Source organism: Psittacula echo, assembly GCF_963264785.1.
Source record: "Psittacula echo genome assembly, chromosome: 1".
Taxonomy (NCBI): domain Eukaryota; kingdom Metazoa; phylum Chordata; class Aves; order Psittaciformes; family Psittacidae; genus Psittacula; species Psittacula echo.
In genome coordinates this window covers 82,975,983-82,999,332 of record NC_137735.1, presented here as the reverse complement: position 1 = coordinate 82,999,332, position 23,350 = coordinate 82,975,983, and the positions used below count along the sequence as shown (strand labels likewise).

The 23,350-nt window shown below is 46.8% G+C and overlaps 1 protein-coding gene across 14 annotated transcripts; it reads right to left on the bottom strand.

The window, feature by feature from the left end:
- Positions 1–23,278, bottom strand: LOC308217731 (uncharacterized protein). 14 transcript variants are annotated; one of them, XM_080611044.1, is made up of 13 exons: positions 11,874–13,823; positions 11,354–11,484; positions 10,381–10,558; positions 9,794–9,944; positions 9,091–9,158; positions 8,105–8,178; positions 7,247–7,682; positions 5,743–6,083; positions 5,499–5,619; positions 4,547–4,682; positions 3,650–3,853; positions 3,346–3,432; positions 1–2,934 (listed from the first exon to the last, which is right to left on the bottom strand). In XM_080611044.1, the coding sequence occupies exons 1-7, from the start codon at positions 13,468–13,470 to the stop codon at positions 7,551–7,553; spliced, it is 2,331 nt and encodes a 776-aa protein (XP_080467170.1). In that variant the 5' UTR covers positions 13,471–13,823; the 3' UTR covers positions 1–2,934; positions 3,346–3,432; positions 3,650–3,853; positions 4,547–4,682; positions 5,499–5,619; positions 5,743–6,083; positions 7,247–7,550. The 14 variants fall into 14 exon arrangements, with proteins under 14 accessions (XP_080467170.1, XP_080467158.1, XP_080467164.1 ...); XM_080611032.1 differs by adding an exon at positions 23,205–23,278 and having other exon boundaries at positions 1–3,853; positions 11,874–13,494; XM_080611038.1 differs by adding an exon at positions 17,336–17,612 and having other exon boundaries at positions 1–3,853; positions 11,874–13,494.
- Positions 23,279–23,350: the final 72 nt, after the last annotated feature.

Sequence of the window (23,350 nt, the reverse complement as noted above, 5' to 3'; positions counted from 1 at the left end):
AGCAGGCAGGCGACCGCCACCGACAGCGCCACTGCCAGCGCCGACGGCCAGCAACAAGGGCAGCGCCACGGGCCCGGCAGCGCCATCGCTCTCGATCGCTCTGCAGCAACGGCCACCGGCCCGGAGCGCGCTGCGGGAGCCGCGCGGCGTTACCTCGGCAGCCGCCGCCTTCTAGAGCTCGCGGCCCTGCTCCACCGGCCCCGCCGTTCCACCCGCCTCCTACTGACAGCCCTGTGCCACCCCAAATTAGCCTGCGTGACCCAAGTGGTTGGTGGCTCTGTGTAAGAAGCAGCTATTTGGCCATAGACAGAGCAGAATCCAAACAGCTCTGGGGGTACCACGCTTTTAGTATTACTGTTGGGGTGATCCAGAGCAGAGTTTCTGTCTCTCCACTGTCTTTTGCACCACGTTTGTGCAGTCTTGCCCTCAAATTGCAACTGCTCAAAGGAGAGGCAAAGTGGAGGAAAACTAGTGAAATAAGAAGAAGAAACAGTAATAATAATAATAACTGTTGTTCAACCACGCAGCTGAGTTTGAACAAGGGAAGCAAGTACCCACAAGCAGAGGGTGCTGGAAAACTACACCCTGTGCCCTGGCCCAGGAATCAAACACAGGGAAGACAGATGTGAACACAGGCTGTTTATTTTAAGTGTTATTATTTAATTGTTATATATATTATTATTTAATTGTTATTTTTAAGTTTTGCCCTTGGTGGTGCAAAAGGCCACTTGGCCTCAGCATCCCGGGAAGCAAGGTAGTACAACATTCACACCCAACTGCCTTCACAAGAAGCGTTCACAGTCACATCCTACCTTCTGTCTTTAAACAAACTGGCATTCAGCCCTGTGCAGTGTTCCCAAGGGTGTTTCCACAGCCGTGTGCACCTCACCTGTTAGATGAATTGCATGTCTCTTGGAGGCACGGTGACACAGTGCCCTGGACAAGCTGAGCCCTGTAAACAAACAGCGGTACCCACATTCCCACAGCTCCAGTAACAAAGGCCATGGCAGTCAGACCCAGTGAGGACCAGACAAAACTCCAGCTGAGAGGCAAAGAAGGAAATGAGAGATACTAGAAGTAGCAGGGTGTGACGAATAGGGCAGCCTACCTCATTTAGACTTCTTATAATCAAAATGCACTCCCTTGAAGATATGAACTTTGATGAGGCTTTATCTATGAACAGGGAAATCCTAATTAGTGTGAAGACTACCACCCACTGATTTCATGTTAAATTCCACTCCTGTTACCTGCAGATTTCATTGCCAGCTTTTGCTAAAACAATTGCTGTGAAATTTTGGATAGGAGAACTACGACAGCTGAGAGTGGGCAAAAAAGGTAGCAGATGAGTAGCTAAATGGAAGCGTTCTCTGGGCAAGTCTAAATGCCCCAAGATGGTTTTGTCTGTGTAACCGATACAAATGAGAGTAACATCTGGGTTTTCCGAACTGTTCAGATGCAGCAGCTGAAGCACTCCTTAACTCTGCCCGCGTCTAAAACCCAACTCTCAGTCTGCACAGCGAGTTAGCAGACAAAAGTTCTCCTTTTTCAAAACTGTACTTAGTTACTGTTACTTAGTAGAAAATAAAGCTGGATTTCAACAGGAGCACCCTCCCATCGTAACTCTGCCTCCTTCCCCCTCAAAAGAGGAGAATAACAGACACAAAGAAGTTTTTGATCTCCTGTGTAGCATTCCTGTAAAAGCGTTTATGGTGTTTCAAGCAACTTGTACACAACATGCGACACAAAGGAGCTGGGTGGGATGTGATGACCATATTCCCAAAAAGGGAATGGTCATTCTTCAGGGGAGGGGACCCTGGCTGCTAAAATCACTTACTTCTTGGCAAGTGAGATGACATCGTGACACCAAGTAGTCCTGGCAGTTCTGTGTACTCCTGGCTTCTCAGCTGCTGCTTGTATTGTGCCAGAGATGCTCAGTGCTCTGTGTGCTGCTGTCCTTCTCTGGGTCCTGTGAGGGACCAGCAGAAGCAGAAGAACCGGTGCTAGACCTCCCAGGCAAGGAGTTATCTGTAGACACAAGCAAGGCTGGTTAGAGCAAGGGTACCCGTGGAGTGAAAAGTCTACAGAACTTCAAATTCAGCATTAGAATTACGGATTGGAGAATGCAGCCATGCTCAGAAATGAATGTAACTTGCGGTTTGTAGGTCATTTTTGTAAAGAAGAGTGGCTTTGGTGATGTATGGTGACTTCAGAGGAAAAAAGACCTATTAGATCCTCCCTCTGCATCATACAGATACACGACCGCTCCCTCTGATTCTGGAGTAAAACATGTGAAGAAAGAAAAGTGAACTGTAATATTCCAGCTACAAATGCAAGAATCATGCAAGTCATGCAGACATCAGCGTTACCTGCGTAACTTCAGACTCTTATTCCAGCAAACATTCTTCCCCCCTCATCGTGTACATGCTAGTTAATTTTATAGAGAACTTGGGAGGATCTGACAGGGTACTTCCAAAGCACTTGGTGTTCTCTGTGGAGAAACATCATGATGACGTGACAAGAACAGAAGATACCTTCACATTCCTCTATTTCAGGAGGTCTTGATGCATCCAAGTGTCTCCTCAGGTAAGAAGCACATCAGCGCCTGCCCTGGCTGCTCTACAGTTTAACCTGTGCCTCTTCCATTCTGCAAGAACTAGGCTAAAATCTTTCCCTTGTCCTGCAGGAACAAGGGAAAACACCAAACTCATGATCAAGTCCTCTAAAACACCAAGTTCATGACCAGTCAGGCAGTAGAAGGTCCTTCCACTGTTCACCTTTGGCATGACGAACATAAGTAATCCCAAGCCCAGGGATGGGTCTGATTTTACAGTGAATGGCACAGCCGCCCGAGTGACAGTGAGGAACTCACCCTGAAGGCCCACTGCCAGTCACGACAGACCTGCCATGCCAGCTGCCAGGACATAGCCAAGACAACTGTAAGCAACAAAAAGGAATAATCAGTAGGCACCAAGGAATTCTTGCTGCCCAAAATGACATCTTGCCAGCTAAGGAGAGCACAGAGAACCCAGATCAGACAACCCATAAAGCAATTTATTATTGGCTCTTTTCTGTCCTAGCCACATGAATAAAACCCTGCAGGAACTCCTTTAGCTTTAATCTGCCTTCTGGGCTCAGACTTGGCTGCCTGCTTTAATAAAGAGTATGTGTCCAAGGCACAGAAAAACCCTTCTCCTCTTCATCAGACACTGTCAATTTGACTGAAAGAGGAGAGGGAAGGGCCAGTTCTTCCTTGGGACGATTTAATGGGGGGTTCTTGACAAATTTGTCAAGTAAGCAAATATCCAAAAGCTTTTGCCTTCCAAAAGCCAGAAATAAATTACCTACCCCCAGGCACATATTTCTTTTGGAGTTGATTCAATCGTTTATTCCAAGCCCAAAGGTTTTCGGAGTTCAGATTCTCTCTAACAAATGCTGAGGGGAAAAAAAAGCTGATTTTTCTTCAAGGTAACTACAGACATAAGCCTAACCAGCCCTATTTCAACATGCTAAGCAAGGGACAAATGCTTTTGCAAGAGCCAATCCAGACATACATCAAAATAGATCTGATCAAGGCTCAGGGCATATCGAATGCCTGGTGTGGTCAGACGGAATTCCAAAAGGCAGGTCAATTATTAGCAAGAAAACCAACCTTCCCACTGGAAGGAAGAGGAAGAAGACAGACAGCATCGTGGTCCTTTTTCATTCGCAGGAGCCAATGCATCCAGTGCATCCAGAGGGGGCAAGGAACGGCATCTCAGATTCCCCTCCACCCCCCAGGGCTGGGGACTGGGGCAGCGAGTGATGGAGGCACCTTTCCTTTGGTGATGACCAGGGCTGGTTTTCTTTTAGTGTCCTGAAAGTGCAGAGAAATTCAATTCAGAAGATCTTTAGAACTATGCATATTGAGGCATAAATTGTTCAAATAGCCAAACTATCCTGTATTAAACCCGTCTCTCCTAACAGGTCAATCTCCCCAAAACACATAGAAAGAGATAGTCATTACTTTGCTTGCGAAACTGACTGGTGAAGGCTAACAATCTGATATGGATGTAATGCTGAAAAGATAAACAATAAAGCAGTGAAAAGAACACAAGCGGATCAGCCTACAAGGCAAGACAAAACTGGATGCTGAGAAGACAGACACTGAGTAAAGGGCTCCCCATTGAGAGAAACTGGCTCTCCCCATCACTTTGAGGTGGGTTTCTCAGCTTGTATCTGTGCTGCATATAGACAGGCTCTCAGGCGTTGAGATTTTCATGACAAGGATAAAGTGACTACTTATAAAAGGACAAGTAAAACTTCCCTCTAAAATATAAACGAGATGAAATTAGGTCTTGTGGAAAGATGTTAGCAAAGAGTTGAACAACCTCCAAAGCAGTTCAGCTCTGCAATAGCTTTGCAGACCTCAGAATTAAATCTCTATGAATTTTGATACCCAGATTTCTGTGACTGACTTTTTAATAGAACACAGGTTACCTTCTGATAATTTATTAAAGGAAACAGACATTGAAATGTATGTGAAATATCTAAAAGTTAGACAACCAACCTATAGCTAGTGTCACTGGGATGGATGGGGTAGGTATCCATGGGAACATTCTCCATTGAAACGTCTGTCAACAAGAGAGACTTCCTGTGCTTTAGGCTGCAGCGACTTCAAACTTCCTCAGACACTGGCAGCAAAGCTAAAAAGCCAAAGAGAGTCAATGTAAGTTTTGCAGAGAGGCAACGCTGAAGGTAAGCAACATTCCACCCACTTCCAACTCCTCCTGTGTGCATTGCAGTGCGGAGTGGTTATGTCCCAGTGGTCGTCTTTGTTCTGATTCAAAGCAGGCCATTTAAAAAGAATGCTAATCCCCATCCAGTCACAATTACATGACTTAAACACTTGCCCTCACATGGTCACAGTTTCTGTTTGTAGATCACTAGGAACTGGCACACTGTAAGGCACACACTGCAAGGCTTAAATCAAGAAACCTTCAGCCTCCCCGAAGCATTTCCATTGCTGCACAGCAGCTCCCCTGTGGGCAAAGCCTTCAGCCCCCCAAACGCTGTCTCTGATGCACCCCAGCCTGGCCCAGCCCCTCGTCCACCCCCAGTTACAAGTGTCCTTCACGCTGGTACAATTTTATCAACCTAAACCCATAAGAATTCCCACAAGAATCCATTCGTTTTCAGTCAGCACAAACTGAGAACAACGCTGGTTTGTCTGCTTTTACCTGCCAGGTAAGCCACGCACTGGGTGTTCACCTCAAACTTGTCACAGTTCCTGTGCTTGTTAACCAGAGCTAGTAGTGTGTGTAAAACCCTCACAGTTCTTGCTACAGTGGTAGGAGAAGGGTGCCTGTACCCTAACAAGTGGGGTTAAAAACCGAATACTGTATTTAATGGTCAAGGCATATTTACGAAGCATTAGTATGTTCATTAGCAAGTTCTCAGGACACTTCACACGAAGGGTAAGGAAGCACAACTCTAACAGAAGATGCAAGATGTGTTCTTACCCTTCAGGAGGTATCCCGCTACTGCAAAGTTGAAGTTGAAATTCAACCCAACAAAATGGTCCATCTGCTTGCAGTGCCACTCGAGGGGTCTCCTGATCTCCATGAACACCTCTTCCGGGCTCTGACCAGGAAAAAGAAAACCCAAGAGCTGCTCATGATAGCTCAAGGTGTTCTTTTGACAAGTGACAGAGTAATTTTAAGAGCTTACACTGAAATACCAAGCACACCTTTGAACACAACACACCTGTACATTTCTGTTCCAGTTCAGAACGCAGTTACGTACATCGCAGTTTTACTCTTGGTAGTACCCAAGTGGAACAATTCCTAATGCAAATTGCTTCCCCAGTGTCCAGCAGGATGAGAGTTGTGGTTTTTTCCTGTATCAACAGATGGAAGTGCTCACACAAACCCAGTGTCAGTCAGAGCTGGTCGCTAACAGCTCACCTTGCCGTTGAATATTCGAAGGCTGTCCAGGGTGTGCAGATTCTGCTCAAGCAGGTCTGTACCTGCTGAGTACAGGTTTACTTCATCCAGCTGCAGCACTGCCATGGCTACCCAGAAGAGGGCCTTGTGCATCGGCAAGTCCTGAAGGGAAAGAGAGAAAGCCACGATTTTCAAGTCAAGAAATCCATCACTGAACATTAAATTCCTTAATCACATTCATTAATTTCATAGGCAGAGCCTGTTAATAAAGGACAACCAATGTAACGCTTGTGAGGTGGGCCGATGCCAACCTCATGAAGTTTAACCATGCCAAGTGCAAGGGGTCCTACACCTGGGTTGGAGCAATCCCAGGCACAGCTACAGGTTGGGCAGAAAAGAGATTCAGAGCAGCCCTGCGCAGAAGGACTTGGGGGTGTTGGTCGATGAGAAAACGAACATGAGCCAGCTTCAGTGTGCGCTCGCAGCCCAGAAAGCCAACCGCATCCTGGACTGCATCAAAAGTTGCATGACCAGCAGGTCCAAGGAGGTGATCCTGCCCCTCTCTCTACTCTGCTCTCCTGAGACCTCACTTGGAGTATTGTGTGCAGTTCTGGTGTCCTCAACATAAAAAGGACATGGAAGTGTTGGAACAAGTCCAGAGGAGGGCCACGAGGATGATCTGGGGACTAGAGCACCTCCCGTATGAAGATAGGCTGAGAAAGTTGGGGCTGTTCAGCCTGGAGAAGAGAAGGCTGCGTGGAGACCTCTTAGCAGCCTTTCAGTATCTGAAGGGGGCCTACAAGGATGCTGGGGATGGACTATTCATCAGGGACTGTAGTGACAGGACAAGGGGTAACGGGTTAAAACTTAAAACAGGGGAAGTTTAGACTGGATATAAGGAAGAAGTTCTTTACTGTGAGGGTGGTGAGGCACTGGAATGGGTTGCCCAGGGAGGTTGTGAATGCTCCATCCTTGGCAGTGTTCAAGGCCAGGTTGGATGAGGCCTTGGGCGGCATGCTTTAGTGGGAGGTGTTCCTGCCCATGGCAGGGGGGTTGGAACTAGATGATCTTAAGGTCCTTTCCAACCCTAACTATTCTATGATTCTATGAATCTTAAGGTCCTTTCCAACCCTAACTATTCTATGATTCTATGAATCTTAAGGTCCTTCCCAACCCTAACTATTCTATGATTTTATGAATCCTAAGGTCCTTTCCAACCCTAACTATTCTACGATTCTATAATTCTAACTTTGAAGGGAAAGCAGACACTAAGTTCACGGGTATTATACATGTGGAACAATCACAGCTTAAGGAGCATCTGCTACCTTCGAACGAGCTGTAAGGTTTTAAGGTTTTTTCCCATTCAGCTTTTGAAGAGAGGCCAGAGACGATTTTTTGCTTTAAAGCTACAGTATTTGTCATTATGGCTTTTAATAACCCTGCCTTTCACCGAGATGAGGTATGTGTTTCTAGGGAAATGGTAGGACATTGCTAGTAGTCAATCCACCGAGCAAGGCCTCTTTCCACCAGAGTTCTGTTTACGGACACCACCTAAAGGGAGGTGAAAAGAAAGAAAACAAAAAGTAGAAAGGTGAACAAACCACTAGAGAAAAAACAATCAGCAAGTTCCTAATCAACAACAGGAAGCCTGCATCGGCATCGATTCCAACAAAATAGGTACGTCAACACACGCACCTCATTGCCCGTCAAGTTCCACAGCTGTATCAGTGGCAGTCCTGTTGCACTGTCATAATTTGTGGCCTGGAAACACAGAAAAACCAGAGTGGGCAGCAGTTCTGGTGTGAGCCGTGAAGGATGCAATGCCAGCATCATTCGCTCCCTATCAGACACCCCTTCCTATCTGTAGGCTGGAGGAAATGTAGCTCCTGCCACCAGGCAGCAGCTGGAACACCCTGTGGGCAAGTTCACTTTCATCACTCAAATCCATACCCTGGCTTTCTGACCACATCACTCACAAGAGGGAACACACATCCCTTCCCAGCCACACAGCCCTGAGCGGGAACTGATGCTACACCAGGAAGTTCTCATCAAGACCCTGCTCAGCAGCCAGACTTCCAGGCTCTGGCTTTGTTGTCTGTCTTCACACACACAGGATGGGGGGTGCACAGAGTCACAGCAGTAGTACTATCAGCAACAAGACTTTTCCCAACAGCTCCACGTACCTGCACCTCAAGGACTGCGCCTCTGGTCATCTCGCCAACAGCTGCGTCAGCTTCAGGGGAGAAGTGATCCTCATCTTGGGGAAGAGCAGGAGAAAACAAATGACAGTCACAGGCTTCAAAGGCCAGAAGGGACTATTAAGCTCACCTTGCCTGACCTCCTACATCCATTAGGCCAGCAAATCCTCACCCACTGTTGCTGAAACCAGTCTATTAAGCTGGAGATCACACAAACATTATGCCTGCTGGGTTGCTGAAAGGAAGAATGAAGTGCTTTCTAAAGCCACCAGCTAAGTTAATAGGAATTTAAGTGGCTGATGAATTAGGAGGCTTTAAAGATAGAAAAGTGCGTATCTGCGGTACCTTTCAGCGGTCATTAGTGTTTCGATCCTTAATAAACTAAGCTCAAGGGCCTCAGGGCTTCACTGACCCTGAAGACACTACTGACCTGCCTGACCCCCAGCTCCCACAGAAACCCCTTCCGTACAAGGCAGCTTTTTAGGCCCCCAGACATCAGGCATCTCTACCACCATGACACTCTGCCGGGGCTTGAACGGTAGCATTTTGAACACAGAACTATACACGTCAGTCACTTTAGTAGGAAAGTATCAGAGATTGGTTTAACACATTAAAACTAACTTCGCATTTACAGCTACTTTATGACAGAAGGTGGCAGAGTAGTTACAGCTACTTCACTTAATACACTGCCAGCCCTGCCAACTTGCTCTTTAGCAGAGTAATTCACTCTCTCCTCCAAGCCGGAAAAAGCCTGGACATTTATCATCTTTCCCCTGGAGTCTGACAGGTTCTGCCATGCTAGCACATTTAGAAGAATAAAATTCATTTTTTCCAGTCCTTGCTCTAGTCACACCAGAGCTGTGCTTGCAGTAGGAGACGGAAGGTTCAGGCACGATCATTGCTTGCCCACCGCTGGCACCCACTGACACTGCAGTAGGACCGCCAATAGTACTTGTCAGGAGCTCCATTACCTGCAAGAGGCACCACATTGTCCAGTAAAACTTCTGCTCCTTGGAAAGGCACCAATAAAAAGTCAGACCTTAAAGAAAAGAGAATTCATCAGAATAAGAACAGGGCTCTAAGTCACTCCTGTATTCTTTAAGGTGACATTGATTAATCAATTGCTGTAAGAGGGATTTAGTTTAACATTGATGACAGTCAAAAACAACCTCCCAGCAATCTAAGCAGCAGCAGCAACCCATTGTCTGATGAGCACGCCACGTTGGACTGCGCTCCAAGCAAAAGCCACCTCCACCATGGAGGCTTGACTGCTTTCCTCCCACCTCTGGGCACAAGCAACTATTTAATGGGCTTGTGTAAGAAAACCCTCATCCAATACAGCTCTCTCAGACAGTGGGGCTGGAGCATAGAGAATCCCAATCTTACTCCTAGCTCAGCAACTAACTACACCTTGGGGCCTCCCAAAGGCATCCTTTTGCTCAGCTGCCATGCTGAAGTGACAGAAGTCACAATTTCCTCTTCCTTCCCCTTCAATAAAGCCTTGCGAGAGCTTGCTCTGCTGCCAGGGAACCCACCCCTGCTGCTGAGGCAAACCTTTCTACCAATTCCCACTTCAGCTCTGGAAAAACCCAGAAGGAATTCAAACAATACAGATGCCTCTGAAGAAGATTCGAGCCAGATATGGCCTCAGGCCATGGAAGAGGAGCTACAGACCTGATTGGTCTGAGTGTGTCAGCCTTCACTTTGGCATATCCTCCATAGTCCACATATCTGAGTTCCACTTCACTGGTCTCTTCAAAGTAGCTGATAACTTGAGCCCGTAGCCATGCCCCATCCAGGCCTGGAGCTGCGCAGATAATACCAACTGCGGAACATAAGGGTACAGAGAAGAAAGCTCAGCGGATTTCCAGAAATCAGCACTCCAGGCATTAGTTATGATGAATAACTCCTTTCCATGTGATGCACCCTCCACTTTAGACCATGTACAGACAGTGACACTACGAAGATGTGCGAGTAGCTCCACACTTTGTCAGCAAAAATATACCAGGTGCCAGGTAGATAAGAAATAACCCAAGACTGACTTACCTCCTTCCGAATTTCAATGTGCAACTATGTGGCTGGAGAAGTATTCAGCGATGAGTGGGGTGAGGAAGAACAGAGCTTAAAAAAAAGCCCAAATCAATAGAATAACCAACGAACTATCACACCTCATGCACTGGGAAACCTCCCAAGCCTAACTCAGGGCAGCAGGATTTCACATGACCCTCGAAGTTTCTTAAGTGAACGGTCAAGTTACTTGCCTTCTACTGGAGTTGGCAGGGTTGGAATTTCAGGTTGAGAGTAGCAGACGCACATCTGCTGCTCAAGGCTCCTCAGGACGTAGAAAGTGGGGTGAGTGTGCTGCTGCAGGAACATGTGCCCTGCATCAACTTGGTGCGCCACGACCACCGGCACAGTGACTCCATCCGGGAGGAAGAGCTGTCACGTGGAGGAAAGAAGCTCTCATTAGTGTTCACTGCAACTCGAAGTTTCCTTCACAGCAACTCCCTGTTCCACCAGCACCTCCTGAGGCTTACAGCCACGGCACTGTAGTATTTCACTTCTAAAGACTGCTTTGGATCAGGAGCAGAAGACTACCCATTGTTAACTGCATGCTGTTCTCAAGGAAATCACACTTGGGCTGGGGCCCATCTTGTTCCCAAAAAGACTATCAGCACAGAGCAGCTGCAAGACTTATTTACCCAAGAGATCAGTGAGCAGAGTCAGGAATGATGGGTCAAGCCATGCTACACTATCAACGCTGTGCAACTTGCCAGGACTCCCTGCCCATGGAGGTTCTAAATATCAAGGTAATCTTCACAGGGATTGTCCAAGATTTGTCACAGAGGCCTTATTTTCAAAGTCCTTTGCCCCGGCTGCTAGAGAGCCACTGTGCCGGGCAGCTTCCGAGCATTACCGTGCTTGGAATACATCCAAAATGCCTTTCCTTTCCCAGCACAAATTCACTTCTCCAGAATAAAGCCTATCTTCACATCCAAGGAAACAGTTACGTGCACCGTTACTACAGGCACAATGGGAACAGTAGTGGAAGAACAGGTAGATAACCCCGATCTATTAACAGCTAAATCAGCTGGATAACAACCAGCCACACAAAATCACACTGAGTTTGAGGGCGTCTGTGAGCCAGCCACATGGATACAGCATCCTACAATGGCAGTGACCAGCAACAGCCTTCCGCCCCGACATCAGCATAGCCAGCAAGCTGGGACTCACCCAGGCAGTCATAAGGAGGGAATGAAGTGTCAGTGGTGCTGCTGGAAGTAGATCGTGGACGTTGGCATCAAGTTCAAGGAGCTGTGTCTCGCCAGTCAGGCTCAGTACTTTTTCTACTTGATGCGGGAAACCTGGAAGACAAAGTCCCACAGAAGGTCTGTAGCACAGATTTGGTGAGGACAACCCCAGCCTTGCCACATGAACCAATATAGATACCAGAAGCCTTCTGCACTACAGCAACAACTTCAGTTTTAGCAGATTGGCCATGTAACCTGGTAGGAGACCAACATGAGCTGATATACACCCCATAGCTCCTCCTGTAGGCCAGCTAACACTGGATCCTACAGAGAGATGAATTCAGAGAGCAAATGCAGACCCACCAGCACTTGAGGGCTAAATAGTCATTTCCTGGGGAAATTAAACACGAAGATTTATCTGCACATGTCCTGAAGCAGGAGGGTTACAGCACATAAAATGCTTGTTCACCGTGCGTGTGTAAGAGCATTTTCAAATCGCTTACCTTGTGGGCAGTCTCCATCTATTCCTGGTGCCTTGCTACACTCATTACATGGGTCTGGACCATTCTCTCGCAGTACTCCATTGCTGTATGGTACTTCATTGTCTTCAGGCAGCTTCAGAGTAGGCTGAGTCTCACTTGGGCCGGAGCTCTGCCCAGCACTTGTGTCTCGGGTCGCAGATAAACTACGTAACTCTGAATGCTGGCCCGATGCAACAGCCAGCACTGTGCTCTGCAGCGGGCCCTTCACACATGCCCCACCTTCACATGTGGATGTGCTGCACACAGAGCCCTCCCTAACCAAAGGCGCCTTTTCTGGAGAACCTTTGTGGTTTTCCAGAGGAGTCTGACCACCTCCTTGGGACTCACTGCACACAGGGGTCTTCATCTGACAGTCTGTTGTGGCTCCCTCAGTGGGGCTTTGTGTTAAACAGCTTGAACATGTAACATCCTGATCCTGTCCCTCTGTCTGCGGGGATGTCAGGACCGCAGCATCATTCTTTCCAGCAGCGTTCGTATCAGCTACTGGAGCTTCCTCTGCAAGCGTCTGATCACTGGAAACAGCACTTGCCATCTCCAGAGGTGTCTCAGCTTGGCTAGCAGCAGCCTGGCAGAGCTGAGTGGACCCATCACCTGCAGGAGCGGGCAGCACTCCCTCACTGCGGACAGGCTTCTTCTGCCAACAGTCTTTTGTGTCTCCCTCTTCAGGGCTGGATGAACAGCCACGTGTTAAACAGCTTGAACGTCTCACATTCTGACCCTGTTCCTCTGCCTGCAGGGATGTTGGTACCACACCATCACTCCTAACATTCTCACTGCCTACTGGAGCTTCCTCTGCAAGCATCTGATCAGAGGAAACAACACTTGCCATCTCCACAGGTGTCTCAACTCGACTGGCAGCAGCCTGGCAGATCTCAGTGGACCCATCACTTGCAGCACCCCACAGCACTTCCTCAGTTGCTGCCAAAATGACCTCGGAAACAATCCGTATTGTCGCTTGCTCAATTTTCTCAATGTCTTCCTTGCACAAACCCACTCCTCTAATCTTCTCTCTTCTCAATTCATCTCCTTTTGGCTGTGTGTCCTCCTCCTCCTGACACACAGGGACAGTACTGGCAATTGACCTGGACACGTCTTCTTCCCCTGCCTGCTCCGAACAGGCAGACTCCCAGGGCAGAGAAACACAAGCAGGGACACTCTTTTCGTCTTGAGATCCCGTTTCTTCTAGTTTTTCACTGTCGTTCTCAAGGGTGCTGGGCTGATTCGTTGTTACTGGCAAGTCTGGCGAGAGATCCAGCCTCTCATCAGGGTGACACATAACAGAGGGCATCGTCAACCCTGCCGTCAGCAGGGAGGTCGAGGTTTTGTTCCCTGTGTCTTCCTCTTCCAGCAAGGAGAGCTGTCTTCGAGGAACACATGGTTCTGTTCCTGGTGCGGAATCCTGCTCTGTCACTTCTTCCTGCTGCTCTGCAGGACCTACTGCTTCTTCATCTTGATAGGTTCCATGCTTTTTTCTATGGGAATAAATCCACCAGCACCCGAGAAGTGCCAGCACTCCAGGTACGGCATACGCGACGTAATTCCGGAAGCATAAAGGCATTTTAGAAAGTCTCAGCAGTTATAGCTAGAAGGAGAACCAGAAAACATGTTACAATAGCCACAGGGAAGGGAACAGGAAGACTAAAGCTTCATAAATGCCTTGAGGTATCTCTAGTAGTACGAGCAGGCTTGTTTTCCATTTGCTTTTTAAATTCACATCTCTGCTCTACAAGAGACCGCAGAACGAGATCCTTACCTAAGACCAGGGATCTCTGGACATTTCTCACCATTACAGTCATCAGTTTCACCTTAACCCCCCTTTCTACGCAAAGCCGTTTCACCTTCTTTCCCCTGCCTCCCCTTTGCTACACACACGGACAGCATCCAGCGCTGCAGCCTCTCCAGCAGCAGGCTGGGTTCAGAACACCGCTGGACCACCACTTTATTCCACGTTAAATTTCCTACATGGACAGCTGCTACTCTGACTTTTCAGCTGAAAGCTTTCTCTTTTACTCCGGAAAGCGTGTGAACCCTTCGCTGCCTGGACGCCACTGGGACTCATGTCCCAGCCATGCTCCTCCATCTACAAGCCTCATCTAGGTTATATAAGGCAGGGCTGAGAGGCCTTCCCGTTCCCTTCAGGCAAGCCTGCGGCTGGCACACAGAGCTGAAGTTCCCTACATCCCCAGAACAAAGAGTGCAAAGGACACTCAGTTTATATTTTCACTGGGCAGGAATGAAAGCAGAACCCACGTGTCTGACAATGCTTACACACAAGAGGCTTTTCTCCAAACAGGCCCCAAGACTTTCACCAGTAAGCAACAAAGATAAAGATTGTTTTCAGGAGATAAAATCCTAGGGATGGAAACCACCCACTGGAAAACAGTATTATCTAGTTCCTCTTCAGAAGTAGAAAGGAGTATAAAAAGACGAGACAATCAAGTCAGTCTCTCGACTATGCTTACTCTGTCTCAACCAGAAAACATCTTGGTAAAGATCAGGGGGATGAGGACAAGAATGAACCCCCACACTCGCCTACCTTACTAAACAAAGGCAAGGACAGTCAACTTATTCTACTTGCTCGCATTAGGATCCCAGAGCAGTTTTAAGCCACCTCGTTTCTCTCGCCAGCACAAACAACCCTTCAGAAGACACATCCGTACTGAAGCACGAAATCAGACTCTACAACTCAAAGACAGTTCTAAAGCAGGTATGTTTATTACGGCGCCGGGTGCAAGGGGGATCGCTTCTCCTAACTTGCACCTCGAGAGGTTAAGCAAGCAGATATTTATTACACACAAACATGCATATTCATTAGGTTCGAGAGATCGGTGGGGAAATTACAATTAGTTTAGGTACTCATTATCATAACTCTCCTTCCTTTTGGTGCTTGCACACTGCTCTCCGATGGTTGTGGGCAGGGGCAGGGGTCTTCAAGATGAAGTAAACAGTCTTCTTCAGGGTGCACTTTTCACCTTCGGCACAGTTGGATGCCCCAGTAATCACAAAGGAGCTGAAACCAGCCATATCTGCAAGTTTCTGATAGCTGGCAAAGATTTAGAACAGTGGGACCTTCGTCCACAAAATTTATTGCCTCCCAAGCTAGCAGATGTTCGGGAGTCACTGTCTCCAGCCTAACTGATAATTAGAAGGATGGTCACTCATTAGAAGGACGGAAAGAAATAACTCACTCTTGTTAGCAAGACTACTAAATTCTGTTATCACACCACAGACTTACAACACAAATGTTGTTCTCTAGCTTAGACCTAAGTTAAAAGTATCTTAACCCTAGGTTTTCCAGGCACTTGCTTTCCTTATATCAAGCCCCCCCTTTTCTTTTACCTTTGCAAATCCTTTTGCTAGATAACTCCATTTTGCTCAGGAGTTCTGGCAAAGTATTTACCATTCCAACTAGTTGCCTAACCTTATGTCTTTTCCCATCTTCATAAACAGTTACAGACCTTTTACAATGCCAAAAAGAACACTAGCATGTTACAAGTAATCAGCGTTAAAACAATCATTATTACGATTCCTGCAACCAGCTGCCTCAGCTAGGAGAGATTAGGTAACCATGAAGTTAACTTTCTCCGTGTTTCTTCAAAAACCCAAGAGGTACGTATCATCCTTGGTCATTGCATGAAATATTTCAGTTTATTTCCAAATTTCCTCCAGATCTGTTTCAATTCTGCCACTTTGATCTATATAGGAACCACTGATTATGGAACAAACCCCTCCTTGTGAAGCCAAAACCTGGGTACCACAGCACCTATGGTGCACGCGCCTTCCAGTTGAGGTAGAGTCTTAGGAGCATTTTCTCCACATAACCAATACTATCCTTTCCCTTCAGGCATGGGCCACCACTGAATTATGATACCATCCCTATTAATAGTGTGATTGTAATTTGAATAGTGACCTACACCTCTGGCATTTCTTTGTACACAGGTCTAATATTCTTAAACCCAGTCTCCAGATCTCAAAGGGTGAATCGGATAATCTAAACCTGTCGCTCTTGTCCCTAATATTCTTTTAACACCAACAAATATCAATAACCTTCTTTTCTCAGGAATTCAGAAAAATCTATTTGCCACTCTTGTCCTGGATAACTTCCTCTCCCAATTGTCCCAATTTGATTCCTATTGTCAGTTTTAGGATTATTCTTAAGACAGAGCTGACATTGTTCTGTCACTAACTGAACTATGGTGTATAGATTCCTTCCTATAATCTGTATATAAAGAGTTGCTACCCAATGAGTTTTATTATGTTCCTCCTGAACTAACTTTCAGAGGTGATTAGAGGGAATTACAATTCACCCATCAGGTATCTGACACCAACCCTCTTGGTTTTCCTGTCTTTTCAGATCTTCAATCAACTTTTTATCCTCTCTTGAATATCTAGGTTCAGATTTCTCAATTGTTAGTTTGCCATCAGGGATTCAGGACATGATTTCAGATTGTTCAGCTTCTTGTTTGGCTTCAAAATCGGCCAAATCATTTCCAGTTCTCTGATTAGGGTCACCTTGTTGATGCCCTCTACAATACGTAACAGCTACTTCCTCAGGTAGCTGAGCAGCAGTTTCTGTAGCATGTTTAATCTGTTTCCCTTGTACATTCGAAAGTCCTCATTCTTTCCAGATGGCACCATGTGCATGACCACACCAAATGCATATTTAGAATCAGTCCAAATATTTATCCTTTTGTCTTTAGCCAATTCCAGGGCTCTCATTCTGCCTTTTGGGTGGAGGTGTTTGCGGGTAAAGGTTCAGCTTCTATTATCTGTGAAGTGGTGGTAACGGCATATCCTGCCTTTCGTTCACCATTTTTCACGGAGCTACTACCATCAGTAAACCAAGAAGCAAATCCCGCTGGCTCGAATATACAGCCTCTACAGTGACCAAGCAGTCATGTGTTAGCGGTTCTGTCGGTTGCTCCTGCAAAAAGGATGCTGGATTCACAGCATCAGTGACCACAATTTCTGTATCATCGTGTTCCACAAGGGTGGCCTGGTATTTTACAAACCATGAAGGAGACAATCAGTGGGCTCCTTTCTGTTCCAGGACTGCTGATACAACACGGGACACTAGCACAGTAATCTTTTGTCCCAAGGTGAATTTGCAAGCCTCTTCAGTATTCATGACAACCGTTGCCACAGCCCTTAGGCATCTGGGACATCCTTTGCTCGCTTCATCCAGCTGTTTCGAAAAGTATGCCACTGGCCTTTATAGGGTCCTAGTTTCTGAGCAAGGACCCCTCCAAGGCTATTCCTTGTTTTTCATAAGAATATAGCCAAAAGGGTTTGCTTACATTGGGAAGTCCCAGAGCTGGAGCTCTCATTAGCTCTGTTTCTGAATTTCTAAAAGCCCTCTCTGCTGAATCAGTCCATTCCAAAGAGGGAGGATTTCCTTTTAACAGTTCATATAGTGGTCTTACCAGAACACCGTAGTCACGGATCTAAAGTCTGCGGCATATGGTCATTCCCAGGAACATCCGGAGCTCCTTGATGGTCGACAGTCGTGGAGTTTGACAAATGGCTTCTTTTCTAACAATTCCAAGCTCTCTCTGTCCTCCTGTTACTTCATAGCCTAAGTAGGAAACTCAGATTTGAATTAGTTGGGCCTTTTGTTTGGATACCCGATAGCCATTCAGTCCCAGGAAATTCAATAATCCCACCATCCACTGGACACCTTCTTCCTTTGTTTCTGTGGCAATTAATAGGTCATCCACATATTGTAACAGAGTCCCCGTCTGAGTGGGTGGCTTTCGTGATTCTAGTTCTCGTGCTAACTGACTTCCGAAACTCGTCGGACTGTTTTTAAACCCTTGAGGTAATACCGTCCAAGTTATTTGGGTTTTCCTTCCCGGGTCAGGATTTTCCATTCAAATGCAAATAAATTTGGGGTTTCTTTGGCCAATGGTAAGCAAAAGAAAGCGTCCTTCAAATCCAAGATGGCAAACCATTTCTGATTATTATTCAATTTAGTCAATAAGGTATACAGATTAGTTACTACTGGATGAATATCCTCTACAATTTTGTTGATTGCTCTGAGATCTTGAACCAATCCACAACTCTTCCCATCATATTTCTTTACTGTCCAGATAGGAGTATCATATTCCAATTCACATTCAATCAGTAATCTATATTTTAAAATTTAACAATGATTTCTTTGATTCCCTTTGATCTTCTAATTTTAAGGGATATTGGTTTATTCTAATTGGGCAGGCCCTCCTCTTTTTATTTCCACTATAACAGGCAAAGCATTTTTCGCCGTACCTGGACCTTCAGATGCCCAGACTCCCACAGATATACCCAATTAAGGATTTCTTCTATTTCAGGGAGGTCTTCCTGTTCGCTTTTCTGTTGAATTAAAGATAAACTCAAAACTGTAATTAATTGATCGGTTTTAATTCTTAATTCCATTTTGCCTTCTTTAAATGCTGCTTCTCGCCCTAATAAAGATTTTAGAGAATTCAGCACGCATAAAAATTTGTGCATTCCCATTTGGTTTCCCAATTTGTACTCTAAAGGTTTCAGAAAGAATGCCCTTTTTTTTCCCCCCCTTTTCCTTGGCAGCCAGTAGCTCCTACAACTGTAACAAATTCTTTTCCCTCCGACTTAACACTGAATAAGTCGCTCCTGTATCCACTAAAAATTCCACTTGATTTCCTCTAGTCCCTAGCTTTAACGTAACCAGTGGATCTGCTAGGGTAGATTCCCCAGGTCCCCATCAGTCTAGTTCCAATTCAGTCACCAGAGCCACCCTGTGGCGCTCCCCCTAGGGCAGCCTCCACTTCCAACGTCCAGCACGCACACCGATCCCGTAAGAGCCCTCTCCCCCACCTCCACCTGACACCCCTCCGCCACCAGTTTCAAAGCAACCACCGCAGCCCTGGCTATAGCACGACTGAGCTTTTTCTTTTCTACCTGTTCCCGATTCGTATGCGCTCTCCATGCTTCCTCCTTCACTCCCGTCCGCACTTATCCAACAAGCCCTCAGTCCGTCTGTTCCCACTTGTCCGCCTGCCCCAGCACTCATCCCATGCTCAAACACAGGAGCTGCGCGAGCTCCCCTGGTTTTCCCCTTTTTCCTTTCCTCACAGCTGCTCACCCTGCTCTGCAGCGGCTCCAGACGCCTGCTTCTGCAACAGCACTTCTGGTTTAACCCTGTCTTAACTCTGAATGGGAATCTGCTGCTTGTTGCCAGTTACAGTCATCTCTTCCTCCTTATCAATATCAGATAAGACAGACGCAGAGGGTGCTCCCCTTGGAGGTACCTCTGATACATAATTTTCCAACCTATCTTCCTGATTACCCTGGTTTTTTCTTAACTTTAAACATTATTCCCCCGATATCACAGGCTGAACAACATCTCCCCAGCTTAGCTTTCTGGTTTTCCCTGTCCAAAAAGGAAAACTCAGCCAAAATTAAGGCATCTGGCAAAGCTATATTCATTTTGCATTCCGTCTGTCAAGCCGGGTGGTTTCTTAAAGTGAAAAACATATCTGCATACCTTACTTCACGCCATTTTCCTTGCCCCCTCAAAACAACATTACTTTCTGTAAAAATGTATTATAGTTCAGAGTTCCATTTTTAGGCCATTTTTCCTGATCTTCCAAAGTACACAAAGGCCACCATTGGTTACAATATTTTACCAACGTTTTCTCATTTACTGAGCCCCCAAGAAACCCTCCCAGCAGTTAACATTAACCCTGACTATCAAGTTCCTTAATGCATGTTCTACCCTATTACCTTCCTACTCCAATCATTTCATCATTTATGGTTTCCTCCCAGTGAATCCTCTATTACAGACACCACTTTGCCAGAAAGGTGTCTCAGATGCAGAAGCAGACTTCAGAAACTGCTTTTGCACCACTTCACCAATAGCACCTTTATCTTTCTTGGCTGTTCCTCAGAATTTGGTGGAAGCTTGTTGCTGGCTTTTTTTATTTTGCCAGCTTTGGTGTCCTCTCCAGAAACAGTCAGCTCAAATGTTCTGCCTCAGAACATCCAAAAGGGTTTAGCCCACAAGCCAGAGGCCACACGGCCTTTCTGTTCTCACCCAGCTTTAAACTGCAGTGAAAGTCCTCTGATTGAGGCTAAGGCACTCTGTGCACAGGTACCCCTGACTGGGGAATCAACACCACTTCTAAAGCCAAGGGGGGCTGGAACTGATGATCTTTCAGGTCACAAACAACCCACTTAATATCACTTGTTGGGGCTCTTTCCAAACAGCTACCTCCTCAACACACCTTCCAGTCCAGACTCAACTCTTTTAAAAGCATTTAGAATTCTCATTACTTCTAAAAGCATCCTCTACGATACAGGCAAAGCAGAATTTCACAGAAACTACATCCAATGCTTAGCATTTTCCATTTGCTTCTCCACAGTGAAGCTCATGCAGCCCTTGCTATGGGCAGTAGTGGACTGTCCACTACAGGGCAGCTTGTAAATTGAAATTTCAAAGCAACCAGCTGCGTCAAGTGCCCAATATCCAGATCAATTCCCACAAAACAGGCATGTACAACACTCTGGAGCAGAGACTAAAGAAAGCTAAGGCTTCCAATATTCTCTGCACGCAAGGCAAGAACCAGACTTGCATTTTCAAGGAGACAGATTGGCAAGGTTTAAATCACAACACGCTGATACCACTGTTAAGAACAGCGAGAAAAGAGGCAGCACCGACACCAAGCAGGTATCTGGAGAACAGCATCAAGACCTACTCACTAGATTTACTGTGCACAGCAATGAGAGCCTGATAAGCAGCTCCTCAAAACAAAAGCTGCACTAGACATAAACAGAAAGCAAGGAGTAGTGGTTTTCAGTTGGAAGTCTTGTGCCTGAGGCTTGGCTTGCTGAGAGCAAGTAGCAGAAGCACCCACAGAAGAAGAATAGCAAATATTAGTGGAAGAGGCACTTTATGTTCCTCTGCACTAGGAAGGAATGGATTGAGTCCATTCCACGACAGTGTCCTTTCCAAGCCTGCACTTGTTCTCCAGGGCTGACTACCTGCTCCCCCTCCAGCCAGGCCCATCCTTGTTTTTAACTCCTAGTCTCACACAGTTCCTGAAAGAGAGAAAAATTACAGCTCAAATCCCCTGCAAAGCAACTGGGCAAGTACACCTCTGCTCGCCTCAGTCTGCCAGCTCTCTTTGAGATGTTAATGGCTACACCTCTAATTTACAACAACGAAGAATAAATTGGCCTCCAGGATGCTGACATACCTTACGTGTTCTTTTCTCAATTTTAGTCATCCTTTTCCTTTGTAGGCTGCCAATTTTCCTTGCTGGGAACATGTATTTGCTTTATAAATGACCACGAAATTTGAACTAGCAGGTTAGAAAGCTGTTCCTCACTCAGGAAAACTTCAGACCCATGAACTGTTTCAGTAAGAACATGACTTGTCAGACCTGGAAGCAGTCTTTGTTTTCTGATAGCAGTCTTTGTTTTATTTGACATCACTGTCATTTTATTAGTACTCAATAGAATGTGTTTTTCTTTCCACTGTAGTAAAGCTTATGGCCTTTGACTGCTCCAAGAGCTTGGCTGCGCACTGCACACAGAGCATGACACCAAGTTTGTCCCAAGAGCTTCAAATGTTGATGGTCACCCTGTGTCTGACACAGGCCACCCCTGTGACCTTGGCCAGATCTCCTAACACCCTACAGTCAGGAGCCATCAACACCCCGACTGCAGATTGTAACAGTCAAGTATGGCTGTCAGCAGAATTCCTAACAGAAACTTCTGAGCTCTTCCTTTTAAAGACATCAAATGGGCAAAGTCTGAGCATTGTTGCATTTTTTCTGCTTCATGTGTGGCACAATTTCTGGTCTTTAAGCAGAATTTGTTAGTAATTTCTGCCTGCTCCAAACAAAAATGTTGAGGCAAATCAGGAGCTTTTCATAGAAAAATACTTCCACAAATTACTAATTTTGGAAGGCCAATCCTGCTCAAACATGACTGTGGTTTTCCTAAATTACTCATTGACACTCTCTAACGTGATGCTTGCTGCATACATGTGTAAATAAACAACTGAGTGGGCTTAACTCCAGGCAGCCTGGTGTCCTGCTGTTAAGGTGTTTACAGCAGATTTGCTGCATCATTACATAGTGTAGAGCAAGCTGCTCACAGCCAGGCAAGCTCACAGGGCTCTGCAGAAGGAGGCGGTTACTGGAAAGAGCAAGGAAGTTTATGGTCTCACTTCTTGCTTTGCTCTTCCCTGCTACCTCTTCTTGCCCCAAAGCCCTTTTGCTGAGCCATCTCTCTCTGGCCCATTTTTTCCCTCTGACTTTCCCCTCTGACTTTCCAAAAGACACAAAAGCAGCCTAAGTTGTTCCATTTGTAAATTCAAAGCCATCTCTGTCACCACAAAGACAGGTCCAGTGACAAACTAAGTCTCCTCTCTGCTGCACACAAGGAGAAACCAGAGTGTGTGTGGCTAACATCACGAGTATTTAACAATAAAATGAACACAAAAGTCTCCATTAATTCCAACTTGGTGCTACTGCAGCTAAGCAGTAACCTTGCCCAAACACAGATTTTCATGTTGCACTCTGGCTCAGGCTTGGCAGCTCCAGTCCTCCACTGCTCTACCTGCTGCCAAATGCACTTGCTTACTAACGTGTTTCGTCACCAGCAAAGCATTCGTAGCATGACTAAAGCTTTGTATAACACAGGTTCACCTCTGTTTACTTCTTTGAACAGCAAGGTGGAGGCCAGCAGCGTTTGGCTGTGTAAAGAGACAATCAAGCGCTTTGGCTCTGGGGCACAGACGAGCCTTAGGATCCCAGCAGAGAACAGGGCTGAGCAGCTGGGAATGGATGAGGGTGCTCAGACGCAGCCTCTAAGAACTATGAAACAGCCGTTCCTAACCCTTTGAAGAGATGACTCAGGTGCCCAAGGCCTGGCCGATGCACAGGACACAGCAGGTCCTGCCAGTGAGAGGAGGCAGCTCCCTACAACGTAGGAACACCGGGGCAAAACGCCCCGACGGGAGGGCTAAAGGAAGGAAGCGCTCCCCACACCGCGGACCGGGCCGGGCCGGGCCGCGCCACACCAGCAGCGGAGAACCCTCTATTACCGCTGCTCCTGGGCGGAAGACGAGGGACACCACAGGGGCGGCCGCTGCCACCAGGGCTGACTAGGCCTCAGCGGCTCCGCTCCGCTCGCCTCATGAGGAGCGGGCGTGCGTTCCCCACCAAATGCAGCGCGGAGCGAGCAAGGAATGGAGGCGGCCACAGCCCGCCCCAGGGCACGGAACAAGAAAGAACAGACGGGAACCGGAGCCACACCCGCACTGCTCACCTCAGGTACCACCCCCCGAGGCACCGGGCAGTGCAGAGGGCGCATGCACAGCGTCTGAAGAGACGGGATCTCGCGAGAGCTCCGTCTCCGCCTCTCGCGAGAGGGGCGTGCCGGGAGGGCGGGGCGGCGGGAGCCGCTGCCAGTCG

Excerpts from the sequence above, each read along its gene's own strand:
- LOC308217731 (XM_080611032.1), bottom strand. The coding sequence starts at position 13,470 with ATGCCTTTATGCTTCCGGAATTACGTCGCGTATGCCGTACCTGGAGTG. Across the intron at positions 11,485-11,873 it reads AGATGGAGACTGCCCACAAG|GTTTCCCGCATCAAGTAGAA; the intron begins GTAAGCGATTTG and ends TTTGTCTTCCAG. Across the intron at positions 8,179-9,090 it reads CAATGTGGTGCCTCTTGCAG|ATGAGGATCACTTCTCCCCT; the intron begins GTAATGGAGCTC and ends CTCTTCCCCAAG.